General features: G+C 48.8%; 1 protein-coding gene and 1 long non-coding RNA gene across 2 annotated transcripts; one reads left to right on the top strand and one right to left on the bottom strand.

Annotated features, from left to right (window-relative positions):
• Positions 1-232: 232 nt before the first annotated feature.
• On the bottom strand, positions 233-9,017 carry LOC109256668 (uncharacterized). The gene is made up of 3 exons (XR_002075736.2): positions 8,905-9,017; positions 1,914-1,996; positions 233-1,574 (listed from the first exon to the last, which is right to left on the bottom strand). It is a non-coding gene; the product is annotated as an uncharacterized LOC109256668 (long non-coding RNA).
• On the top strand, positions 5,000-11,213 carry CYP2A13 (cytochrome P450 family 2 subfamily A member 13). The gene is made up of 9 exons (XM_053905900.1): positions 5,000-5,203; positions 5,481-5,643; positions 6,397-6,546; positions 6,785-6,945; positions 8,083-8,259; positions 8,652-8,793; positions 9,246-9,433; positions 10,077-10,218; positions 10,760-11,213. The coding sequence occupies exons 1-9, from the start codon at positions 5,024-5,026 to the stop codon at positions 10,939-10,941; spliced, it is 1,485 nt and encodes a 494-aa protein (XP_053761875.1). The 5' UTR covers positions 5,000-5,023; the 3' UTR covers positions 10,942-11,213.
• Positions 11,214-13,398: the final 2,185 nt, after the last annotated feature.

Here is a 13,398-nt window from a genome sequence, read left to right as displayed (position 1 = left end):
GAACTGTTTTCATTAAAAGGGTTAATTTTTTAAATAAGTATTATCTTGATTTATTTACTTACATATATGCATATACATATATACATATACATATATACACATACATATAAATTTATATATATGTATAAATGTATATATACATATAAACTTTACACCCAGTGTGGGGCTTGAAATCACAACCCCAAGATCAAGAGCCATACGCTCTACTGACTGAAAGAGCCAAGGGGCCCCTTTACTTCAATTAAACAAACAATCTCCTTTGGGAGAGGGTCATAGATTTCAGGCACACTTGTGACCGTGAGCCAGGTTTTCTGGAGTTTGGGTCAGGCTGGGGGTAGAGGGCAGAAAGTTGATTGATGAGGATGGCAGAGGGAGCAGGGGGTGTAGCGGTCACAGACGTCTGCTCTGTCCCACCATCTCACATGGCCAAGCCTGGCTTGTGAGGCTCTCTCTGCCCTGCCCTCCTCTCCTCCGCCACCTGTGAGCTCATCCTGCAAGACCCAGTTCAAACGACACCGCCTCTAGGAAGCACTCCCAATCCTCAACCCCAAGTAGTAAATTATCACAAATAACTGTTAATGAATACTAATGGGATCATTGAAGATTTTGGTTTATCCGGATCTGCTCTCTCACCAGTCTAAGAAATCCCTAGAAGCAGGGATTGTGCCCAGTTCCCCAACATGTCTCCTGCCTCAAACCTGCTCCTGATCTGTGTCCCCAAACCAATGCATGACACTCCCCCCTACCCCCACACTGGGCTCTACCCCCACCTCACCCCACACAACCACCACATAACCAAGGAAGAATTCGTTTGTCCTTCCATATCTTTCTCCAGCCCATGCCTCCTCCCCATGCTCATGGCCCTGTCCTCTGTCACCTGGAGCCTATAGAAGCTACTTCTATGTCTCTCCATCTATAGTCTCAGCTTCTCCAAAAACCTGAACAATCCCTCTGAAACACAAATTTAACCATCTTCTTCCCCTGCCTACACCCCTCCTGGGGCTCCCCATCGTCTTCGGACACGGTCCAGCTCCCCACCAAGTCCCATAAGGTCCAGCAGGTCTGACCCCTGCTGATGGCTACAGCCTCATCAGTGCGCAGGGCCCCAGATCCTTCCACCCTAACAGCACCCGACCATGCTCCACTGCCTTGGCACTTGGATTCCTCTGCCCACAATTCTCCCTCTCTACTCTCCCTATCCTGCCCTGAAAAATCCCTACTTTGCCCTCAGGTGACTCAGCCTGAGTTGACAAGGTTGAAACAGGTACCACTTCTGGGCCCCTACAGACACCTGTGCCACCCAATCCTGCCCTGACCCCTCTGTCTGTCTCCCCCAACCTTGCCCTGACTCCTCTGTCTCCCCCATCCCCACCATGACTCCTCTGTCTGTGACTTCTCACCCCAGCCCTGTGTGTTCTGAGCTTCACTGACTTGTAGCTGCTCTGTCTCCCTTGTGGCATGACAGTTCCATGAGGGTGGGGCACAGTCTGTCTTGGTCACCTTAGTGTCCTCTGCATCCCTCAGCACAGGCGTCATGGAGTGGTGGGTTGACTGAGCACTGGTTGGATGACTGTCTGGAAATTTTTTAATATGTTTTTAAAATGTTTATTCATTTTTGAGAGAGAGAGAGAGAGAGAGAGAATGAGTGGGGGAGGGGCAGAGAGAGGGGGAGACACAGAATGGGAAGCAGGCTCCAGGCTCTGAGCTGTCAGCACAGAGTCCGACATGAGGCTGGAACCCACGAACAGCGAGAACATGAACTGAGACCAAGTCGGACACTTAACCGACTGAGCCACGCAAGCACCCCTGGATGACTGTCTTAAAAGTGTTGAATGGCTCAGGAGCCTGGGGGAGACTATGGGAGAGAATTTTCTGAGTGGATATTTTAGTTCATGCAATAGGAGTTGACCCACCTCAGAATGCTCTCAGGACACATGCGTCCGATGCAGGCTTTTTCCGCTGAGTGTAACCCTTGAAAACTGAGCGAGGCAATACCCTGAAAAATAAGGGAATCAGCTGGTGTTTAGAGAAGGGAGACAGAGCCGGGTCAGCATTGTTTGAATGCAAACACAGACAGGCACAAGCAGATCTCAGACAAGTGCACACAGCGTGACCCACGTGCCTACACACTGTGCCCGAATACACACACACGTGTCCATCCACATGCCCATACCCAGTCACCAGTAGTACGTGCACATACACCATTAACACACAGTCAGACATGAGGGTGCACACACAGACATATGTGTAGACATCCCTTAACAGGCATACCCCAAAGCATGTACTCAGTTACCCATAGACAGACAAGGGCTGGTGTGCATTCACACTGGTCTGCACACTGGTCTGCACACACATCCAAGGTCAATGTCCTATTATCAGCCCCAGGGGGGAAGGCTCAGCTGTGCCAAGGAAGGAAAGGCAGGCAGGTTCCCACAAAGCTTTCTCTCCCTTCCTCTTTTCCCAAAGAAGAAGTATTCAGAACTTTAGACCAGATAAGATCAAATCCAGAAGGGGATTTAGAGAACCCCTTACTCATGTCCTTCATTCTGTGGAGTAATCGGAACAGCTACCATTCGTTGGCACTCACTGCCATGTACTTCACACGCATGAACCCATGACTCCTCTGAAAATAGGCTAAGAGGTGGGTCCTGTTATTGGCCCCATGAGACTCAGAGAGGTGAGGTGACCTGTTCAAGGTCCCACAACAAAGAAGGGACAAGGGATTCCAATCCATGCCTTAACCATGCTCTTAACTGCTGTGCTATTGCCTAGAAAGGGAAACTGAGTCTCAGCAAGGGAAAGGGATTTTCCTGGGTGCACCACTACCTCACTGTGGAAGCTGATACCGGGACCCCTGCTCACTGGCGTGGCACACTCCTGCCTCTAGGGGAGAAGGCATGTGATGACAGATGCTGGCCTCACTCCGAGTTCCAGGGTGACCAACAAGGTCAATCTCACTTGACCTCTCTCTCCTGATGTACTTCTGCCTGTCATGCACCTGATTCTCTCCCCTGCTCATGACAGGCCGTTTGAACACTCAGTGCCCTAACTGGTGCCAACCTCATTCTGAAACAAACTCTCAAAATTCTACCTCCCTCCTTGCCAAGAAAAAGTGGGAAAGTGGTGGGGGGGGGGGCAGGCTTTCAGTCCGGCCAGGTAGAGACTGGTGGTTGGGATTGGGGGACTCATACTTGCCAGGCTTCTGCTAACTCTTTCCCTCCTGTGCTCCCTTTAGAGCCAACAAACAACATTCCTCTTTCTGCTTTGTTCTCTGCCCCTTGTTCCCTCCCTCATAGGACTCTGGCTCAGGGGCCTAGAGCAACATACCAGTACTGAGAGTGCCAACCTCATGCACCTGCACTCCTCTAAGGTTAGGGCTAGCATCTGAGCAGGGGGTCCAGCTATCAGATGTTGCCTTGTGCTCATCGGGGCCCCTCTCAGGCCCACTGAAGACCAGTCCAGCACCCACATGGTGCTCATGTCAGAGTCTGCTGGGACCAACCCCAGAGCTGCATGATGCCACCCTGAAGCCACCCCGATGGCCACCTGGGCCTGCTCTCAGACCCTCCTGGCACCAGACATGGCTCTGTTAACGATCTCCTGATATCAAGTTCAGGGCCAACCTGTTTTCAATCCTAGCGTCTAGGATTGAAAACAGAGCCTGCCACTGTATCTCTGCGTCCAACACTGATGCTAGTCTCCACGCCACCCATTGCTAGACTTGGTCTCCACTTGGCCTTCAGGGTGGGCTAGGCCAGTCAATGGAGGAAGGAATGGACAGGGTTCAAATCCCAGTTGCCTACCTGCCACCTGTGTGACTTCCAGTAGGTGTCTGTAGGGAGGCTTGTTCTTCTGAACAGCAAAATGAAGATGCTATGACAGAACCCCACTGCCAGAAGGATTCCATGAGATCACAGTTTGCACACTGCCTCTTCATAGTTAGTGCTCACCAAAGGGGAGCACCCTCTTGTTAAGGAAGAAGGTCACTGAGGACAGGACAGCAGGGCCACCATCTGTCCTCACAACCACTTTTAGCATCCAGGGCCCGGCTCTCTCCTAAACCAACATGGAAATGATGAACTTAGTAAGCTCCCCCAGGGACCTGGGTAGGGCCAGTGCGGCTTTCTGTAAATCACACCCTTTGAGACAGCTGGGCTTTTTGGCACCGTATTGGTGGATGTCATTACTATTTTCAAGTTCTGCCCAGTCTCTCTGCCACTGAGACTATGAGTTAGTCTTTTTTTTTTTTTTTTTTGTTAAGAAAAAATTTTAAACGTTTATTTATTTTTGAGACAGAGATAGAAGGAGACAGATGCAAGGGGGAAGACCATGAGTTTCTCTTCTTTCCTAAGGAAAGTTCCACTTGAATGTGGCTCTGGACTTCTACCCCTTTCCCAACCACAGACAGGCCATGACACTGATCCTGACCTTTCTCTGAGGCCCCAGTGAGGATTCTGGGTACCCGAGGTGACACTGTGTCCAAAACAAAGGCAGGTCAAAGTTTGGGTCAAGTGCTCATTCCCTGATCGTGCTGGATTCCCATATACTTCTCCCAGGAACCCTCATCACAGCCAGGGGTCCTCCCTTGCCCCAATACCCTCAAATTGAGTCCCTGGAATCTCATCCTCAAACCCAGATATTGGATTCTTCACTCTGGAGACCTCAAAACGTACATGTTGGGGTCTGTTCTCACTCTGAGATCCTAAATCCAAAGCTCAGGGGGCTCCCCATGCAAATATTATAAACTCTTCAGTTCTGGAATCTATGTCTCACCAAGTCTGCAGCCCTGGGGTGGACTCCCTTGAGGCGTGACACATTCTGTCTTGGGGCCCTCTCCCTGTTAATCTCCTTGGGGTCCCCTTCTCCTGCCTTGCTGGCTGTGTCTCAAGTTCTGTGGTGAGCCCAGGAGGGTGTAGCTGGAGGTGAAATGGCACAATTACATAATTAGAATCAAAGTCCGCCCTTCTTGTTCAAGTGGTATAAAGGCAAACCACCCCAGCGATCTGTCACTCCCACTGCCATCATGCTGGCCTCAGGGCTCCTTCTGGTGGCTTTGCTCACCTGCCTGACAATAATGGTCTTGATGTCTGCCTGGAGGCAGAGGAAGCTCTGGGGGAATCTCCCTCCAGGACCCACCCCATTGCCCTTCATCGGGAATTACCTGCAGCTGAACACACAGCAAATGTACAACTCTCTCATGAAGGTACCTTGAGGCAGGGGTGGTGGAAGGGGGTGGGGCTGGGGGCCTGCCTAATTGAGCTGGGGCATTGTGGCAGGGGGCGGGCAAGGTTGGATGGGAGTCTTAGGAAAGTGGAATTGTAAAGATGGGGCAGCAGGGTCCTAGGCAGGAAAGAGTAGATCCTGGGATACCTGCCCCTTGAGTGCCAGAACCTGGGGGAAATGCATGCAATGGGTGAGGTCTGGGCACAGGGCCAGTTCCCAGTGGGGCTGCTCCCTCTAAGCACTCTCACTTTGGTTAGATCAGCGAGCGCTATGGCCCCGTGTTCACGGTCCACCTGGGGCCGCGGCGCATTGTGGTGCTGTGTGGACACGAGGCCGTGAAGGAGGCGCTGGTGGACCAGGCTGAGGAATTCGGCGGGCGAGGCGGGCAGGCCACCTTCGACTGGCTCTTCAAAGGCTATGGTGAGGGGCTCGGGATGGGGGCATGTGGTCAGGAACACTTGATGGCCTCAGTTTCCCCACTGTTCTCTTGACTCACCCTCCCACCCAAGGCTGAGGCCGAGTTCTCCCCCTGCTCCCCTCTGTCCCTGTCCCTGCTTATTTTCCCTTCTCCCTGGTCTTCTCTAACTTGACCCTGAGTGCCTGCGTCTCTATGTCCCCTGCTTCTTGGCCCCATGTCCCTGTTCTCTCTCAGATATGCCTCTTCTTTCTGTGTGTCTTTGAGGAGCTCTTGGATTTCTGACTCAGAACCGTGGTCAGTCCATCTCCACGTCCTTGTCTCTCTCCTGATTCTTTTCTTCCAACTCGGTCTCTATCTCTTTCTTTTTTTTTTTTTTTTCTTTCAACTTTTTTTTTTTTTAATTTAAATTTATTTTTGGGACAGAGAGAGACAGAGCATGAACAGGGGAGGGGCAGAGAGAGAGGGAGACACAGAATCGGAAACAGGCTCCAGGCTCCGAGCCATCAGCCCAGAGCCTGACGCAGGGCTCGAACTCACGGACCGCGAGATCGTGACCTGGCTGAAGTCGGACGCTTAACCGACTGCGCCACCCAGGCGCCCCGGTCTCTATCTCTTTCAATATTTCTCTGACTCTTGAGTTGTATCTCCCTGTCTCCTCTGAACCCTTCCTTCCCCCACTCCTGCTCTCTGCACACCTCCCTCCACCTCTGCCCCCACCCCTCCCAGCCTCCCCCAACTGTATCCTCCCTCCCCAGGGATGACGTTCAGCAATGGCGAGCGAGCCAAGCAGCTCCGGCGCTTCTCCATCACCACGCTGCGGGACTTTGGTGTGGGCAAGCGTGGCATTGAGGAGCGGATCCAGGAGGAGGCGGGCTTCCTCATCGAGGCCTTCCGGGGCACACAAGGTGAGCCAGATGGGCGTGGGCAAGAAGGAGGAGAGTACCCACGAGGATGCAAGAGCTTTCTGGTCCTGGAAGGGGACTGGCCTTGGGGAAGGCATCTAGGCTCCCGGCTCTGAGTTCTTGTGCTGAGAGCTTGGCTCATCATTCCGGTGCCCTCCTCCACTTCTCAGGCTGGTGTCAGATTGCCCAGCGGATGCTCCCCCAGATCCCTGTCTCTCCTCAACCCCATCCCATTCCACAGGCACCTTCATCGATCCCACCTTCTTCCTGAGCCAGACAGTGTCCAATGTCATCAGCTCCATTGTCTTTGGGGACCGCTTTGACTATGAGGACAAAGAGTTCCTGTCACTGCTGCGTATGATGCTGGGAAGCTTCCAGTTCACAGCTACATCTATGGGTCAGGTAACCCGTCCCAGTCTGTCTCTACAACACCCTACTACAACCCTCCAATTGCTTCCTCACATGGAGACAGGTACCCCAAACTCCCTTCCTCTCCCAGATAGGGTTCCATCAAAACCACTCTTGGACAATGGAACAGCTACACCAGAATACCCCATTTCCAAGGACACCTGGATATCTCAACAGATGTTTCTCCCACCAAAAAATCCAAAACCCAAACCAAACATACAAAAAACAGCCTGCAGGCATGATAGCTGTTATAAGCCCAGCCTTCCTCCTTGGCATGTGCCCCCACCCTACCTATCTTAATATCTAGAACTGGCTCCCTGTCAAGACATTCCATCTTTTCATCTTAATACCTTAACACCTGAACAAGTGACCACCTCTGTCCATGTCCTGAATGCATGAACACCTGGTGCTATAAAATACAGTCTGCCAAAATCATTTGAGTATTACACAGGTGTCCCAAACCAGCCTACTGGGCTACCTAGATAAGTACTTCTTCAGAGCCCACTGAAATATCTGAACATCTGGACAGATACGCCAACCAAGAAGGCCTCTAAACATGTAAACATCTGGATAGATGGTTCACCAAACACCCAAATTATGTTCCTCAATGCAGCTCACTCAAACACTTACAGCAGTGCTCCCCTCCAGCCCAGTGTGAATATTTGAAACACATGAACAGGTATTTCCCCCACCTCAACACTTGCATACCTGCCACACTTTAATACCTCAATACCTGTATAGAAATCACTATTCCATAGCCTCTAAATATCTGGATAGTTGTCTCCAACTGAGCCTACTTGATATCTAGAGACCTAAACAGGTACCTACCTCCCCTTCATATCAGTCAGAAATAAATAGGTAAACACCTGGACAGGAGTTTCCCAATGCAACCTCACCTGAATATCTGGATGTGTCCCAAACCATCTCTCCAACATGCTGGGATAGGGGTTCTCACACTTAACTCATGTGAAAACTTAGATATCTCCTCCCATCAGCCCCATATAAATCCTTAACATCTGGATGGAGGCCTTTAATTCAGTGCTTTCCTTGCCATGAGAAAGGTCCCACTCCTATCAAGACCTGCCTGCTGAGAGCTGTCCTTCCTGTCCTTTCTTCTCTCCCCATCCTCAGCTCTATGAGATGTTTTATTCAGTGATGAAATACCTGCCAGGACCACAGCAACAGGCATTTAAGGATCTGAAAGGTCTGGAGGACTTCATAGCCAAGAAGGTGGAGCAGAACCAACGCACGCTAGATCCCAACTCCCCGCGGGACTTCATCGACTCCTTCCTCATCCGCATGCAGGAGGTACACCCCAAACATCCTCACAATCCCAAGTATAATAACTATGGCTGCTCCCTCTACTGAGCCCCTGCCCATGGGCAGGACCTGTGTGTGCCAAACATAATAGCGAGCAATTCCGTACCATGCACTCACTGACTCTATTCCTCTCCTTCTCAATATCCCCACCATAAAAAAAGTGTTCTTGAAGAGTAAAGGACAGATAGGCAGGTGGGTAAGGAGTGTGGGAAGGGCATTTTGGGCAGAGCCAGCAGCCTGAACAAAGAGCTCGTAGAACCAAGTCCCTCCTCCCACCTCTGGTCTGGATCTAAGAGAGAGGGTCCAAAGAGAAAGACCCCAGAAGGGCCCTGAGAGCCCTGAGGGGAGTGGGCTTGGCCTGAAGCCCTCTCTCCCTATAGGAGCAGAACAACCCCGACACAGAGTTCTACTTGAAGAACCTGGTGCTGACCACACTGAACCTCTTCTTTGCGGGCACTGAGACAGTCAGCACGACCCTGCGGTATGGCTTCCTGCTGCTCATGAAGCACCCAGATGTGGAGGGTAAGGCTGCAGGGTGGGGGGCAACAAAGTGGCAGTCACAGGCCCTCAAACTTCCTCTGAGCCCACTGCAACATCCCCACCTTCCCCAGATCCCTGAAGCCTCAGACATACCCTGTTATCCGGAGACTAGGTGATATTCTGCTGATGAGCACCAGCCAAGTTTCACTAGGTGTTCAAGTATTGAAAATATCTGAACGGATTGGTAAATAGCTTCCATGCTGGGTCAAATGTATATCCACTGCCTGCTCTCCAAACCATTCCCCAAACTCCTCCCTTATGCCTACTCATGATTCTGGCACGACCGGGTGAACAGGATGCTGCACCAACAATGCGAATGGCCAACATCTGTTTTGAATGGTCTAAGTCCATGGGACACATGGATGTACATATTTGGACTATCATCACTGCCCCGAGACCCCAGATACTTAAATACCTTCCCCCTCCTCCCACAGCCAAAATCCATGAGGAGATTGACCAGGTGATTGGCAAGAACCGGCAGCCCAAGTTTGAGGACAGGGCCAAGATGCCCTACACAGAGGCGGTGATCCATGAGATCCAAAGATTTGGAGACATGATCCCCATGGGACTGGCCCGCAGAGTCACCAAGGACACCAAGTTTCGGGAGTTCTTCCTCCCCAAGGTATCTTCCTGTCCCACCTTGGGGGACCTCCAACCTGATCCCTGTGACCCAGCAACCTATTCTCTTAGAAGCTTCCCAGCCCCTGTCCCATTGCTTCAATCAAACACTGTTCCAATCACCATGTCCCTTCATTCCCCTCAGAGATTCCTGAATCCCGTGTCTCCCCCAGAGCTCTTTTCATAGGGAATATGAACCTCATACCCCCAAACTTCCTCTCTCAAGAGACATGAACTTCATGTCTAGACCTCCTCCCTCAAGGACATGGATCTCATGTCCCCCAAACATCCTGCCTAGAGAAACACAAACCTGATGTCTCTCAATCCCAGTTCCAGAGAGCATGAACCCCCATGTCCTCTCAACCTCCTGCCTTGAGAGACATGAACTGTGGGTCCCCCACACCTTCTGTCCTAAGAGACACAGAACCCGTGCTCCTCCAACTTCCCTTCTCAAGAGACATGAACCCCCATGTCTGCCAAGCTTCCTGGCTCAGAGACCTGAGTCTCATGTCCCCAGGGGACCCACGCTCCCCCGCCTCCCATTTCTTATCACTCAGGGCACCCGCATTGTCCCTCCAACCTCCATGTGCTTTCAGCACACCCTGCCCCCACTCCACCTTATCAAATACCCCTCTCCTCCTCACCAGGGCACTGAAGTGTTCCCTATGCTGGGCTCTGTGCTGAGAGACCCCAAGTTCTTTTCCCACCCCCGAGACTTCCACCCCCAGCACTTCCTGGATGAGAAGGGCCAGTTTAAGAAGAGTGATGCTTTTGTGCCCTTCTCCATTGGTAAGAGACCCCGGTCTGCTTGCTGCTAAGCCACCGCTCCCACCAACCAGGCCTCCTTCATCCCACATCCCGTCTCTAAGCTGTAGCTTGGGGTCTGTCTCCAACTTGAAAGTCCCTCTAAGATCTACTCTAGAGCCAACCAGCTGCAAACCCCATGACTACCAAGTACCTGTGTCCAAGCAACTGGAAAGGGATGATTGTATCCATTTCACAGATGGGGGAAATCAAAGTCCTTAGTGAGTCAGATATTTGTCCAAAGTCATTTAGATTCTTGAGATTCCTTGGGAGGAGATGAGAGCCCGGCAGCCATATCTGAGTGTGTGCTTGGAAGGAAGGGGCACCTAAATTTCCCATTGCTACAGCTTGGGATAGCTCACCCCTATCCCATGTACAAGAGAAACTGATGCTCAGAGAGGGTTAGAGATGTCTCTGAAAGTTTCTCAGTCCCTGCTCTCTGGGAGAATGCAGTTGGTGGTGGGTAGTGGAGAAGGGAGCAGTGAGAGCAGGCCTCACCTCCAGCCCTCCCATTCTGTCTCTTCAGGAAAGCGGTACTGTTTCGGAGAAGGTCTGGCTAGAATGGAGCTCTTTCTCTTCCTCACCACCATCTTGCAGAACTTCTGCCTCAAGTCCCCTCAGCTGCCCCAAGACATTGACGTGTCCCCCAAAGTTGTGGGCTTTGCCACTATCCCACGAAATTACACCATGAGCTTCCAGCCCCGCTGAGCAAGGGCTGTGCTGGGGAACGCGGGGAGGGCTGCGGGAGGAGTGGGAGGGGCAGAGGCGGGGCTATCAGGAAGGCGGGTTTGTGGAGGGCGGAGCTAGCAAGAGGGAGGTGACTTAGGGAAATCTGAGGGGCAAGGTGACAGGAGAGGAAGAGGAAAGGAATGGACTCTGTTCACCTTGCTAGAGATAGATGCTTCAGAGGTGGGATAAGAGGAAGGGAAACCTTACACTATACTGTTAATAATAATAATAATAATAACACTTATTATTTGTTGAATCTCTGTATCAGTTCTGGGCTAAAAACATTATGCACTTACTGCACTTAATTCTCACAAATCTATGTGACAGGGCACAGTGCACATGCCCATTTTAGAAAGCTTAACTGATTCCCAAGGGAGCTACAAGGACAAATCCTTTTAATAAGTTTAGAAATGGCACTAAACATACAAAAGTCTTTTCCTGTTTTTTTTCTATATACTTTAGGAAATCAAAATTAAAAGCACAATAACTCTTGTAGTCACTGAAATAAATGAAATACTTAAGTAGAATCTGACAATACATGCACAGAGCCTGTATGGTGAAAGCTGCAAAATACCAATAAAAATAATCAAATATATATATATATATATACATATATATATATATATATATATATGTTTATTTATTTATTTTGAGAGAGAGAGAGAGCGTGTGCAAGTGGGGGAGGAGCAGAGAGGCAGAGAGGGGGAGAGAGAATCCCAAGCAGAATCCCACACACCGCGAGACCATGACCTGAGCTGAAGTCTGTCTCTTCAGGTGTCCGCCACTCAGGTGTCCCAGAAATCAGATATTTTTTAAATAAGGAGAGACATACCATGTTCATGGATTGGAAGATCAGTACAGTAAAGCCAACTCTCCCCAAATTGATGTATAGGCTTAACACATTACTATGGAAATGACAGCAAGATTTTTTTTTGAATGGATTTAGATATTTATTTGAAAATTTATATGGAAAGGCAAAGGAAGAGCTAAAACAATTTTAAAGAAGGAAAAAGAGTGAAAAATCACATTTTCCTATTTATTCCCTTGGGATTCAGCAAAAACTCTGCTTAGAGATAAGTTTGTAGCCTTACATTTTCATATTGGAGAGGAAGGAAGTCTACAAAATTAATGTGCTAAGTATCCATTTTTAAAAGTTAGAAAAAGGGGTGCCTGGGTAGCTCAGTCAGTTAGGCGTCTCACTTTGGCTCAGGTCATGATCTTGTGGTTGTGTGAGTTTGAGCCCCACATCAGGCTTTCTGCTGTCAGCTCAGAGCCTGCTTTGGATCCTCCATACCCCCCTCTCTCTGTCCCCCTGTGCTTGTGCTTTCTCTCTCTTTCAAAAATGAATAACATTAAAAAAAATAAAATAAAAGTTAGAAAAAAACAGCCCAGAACATTCAAAGATAGTGTAAAGGAGGAGACAATAAACATTAATTCAGAAATTAATGGAAAAAACTTTTAAGTTGTTATGAAGATTGTAGATTCAATATCTTTGTCAACTTGGCTACACTCTGGATTCTCTTCTTTTTATTTTGAGATAGTTATAGTTTCACAAGAAGTTGTAAAAAAAAAAAGTAGAGAAGTTCTGTGTATTCTTTATCCAGTTTCCTCCAGTGGTAACATTTTAGATGACTATAGCACAATATCAGAAGCCAGGAAATTCATGTTGGTACAAACTACAGAACTTGTTCAGATTTCACAAGTTTTACAGGCACGCGTGTGTGTGTGTGTGTGTGTGTGTGTGTGTGTGTGTGTGTTTCAATGCAATTTTATCACACCTGTAGATTCAGGTAACCAGCACCCATATATCAAACAAAGGACTTATATACAGAGTATGTAAATAACCCTCAAACCTCAACATAAGAAAACAAACAACCCAATTAAAAAATGGGCTAAATTTTTGGGCATGCACTTAACTAAAAAAGATACATGAATGACAAACAAGCTCATGAATCAATGCTCAACACCATAGTCATTAGGGAAATGCAAATTAAAACCCAATGAGATACCCCATACACTTATTAGAATGACAAAATAAAAAATATTAACAACACTTAGTGCTGGCAAAGATGTGGAGCAACAGGAATTCTTATATTTTGCTGATGGAAATACAAAATACTACATAACAATTTGGTGGTTTCTGTAAAAGCTAAATGTACATTCAACTAGAGGACCCAGAATCCCATTTCCAGGTATTTATTCTCAGAAATTAAAATTTATACTTGGACAAAACTTGTGCATGAATACTTAGAGCAACTTTATTGATCATCCTCATAAACTGGAAACAACCCAAATGTTCTTCAGAGTTGAATGGATGAACAAATTATGTCACATCCATGCAACAAAACTACTCAGCAATAAAACCAACAACTGTTAATACACACAACTTGGATGAATTGCAAATGTATTGTGCTAAGTGAAAGAACCCAGTGTCAA

Source organism: Panthera pardus, unplaced genomic scaffold (assembly GCF_024362965.1).
Source record: "Panthera pardus isolate Hobbes unplaced genomic scaffold, ASM2436296v1 HiC_scaffold_18, whole genome shotgun sequence".
NCBI classification, from domain to species: Eukaryota; Metazoa; Chordata; class Mammalia; order Carnivora; family Felidae; genus Panthera; species Panthera pardus.
Note: the sequence above shows the minus strand (reverse complement) of the source record. Positions and strands in the feature narration are given on the sequence as shown.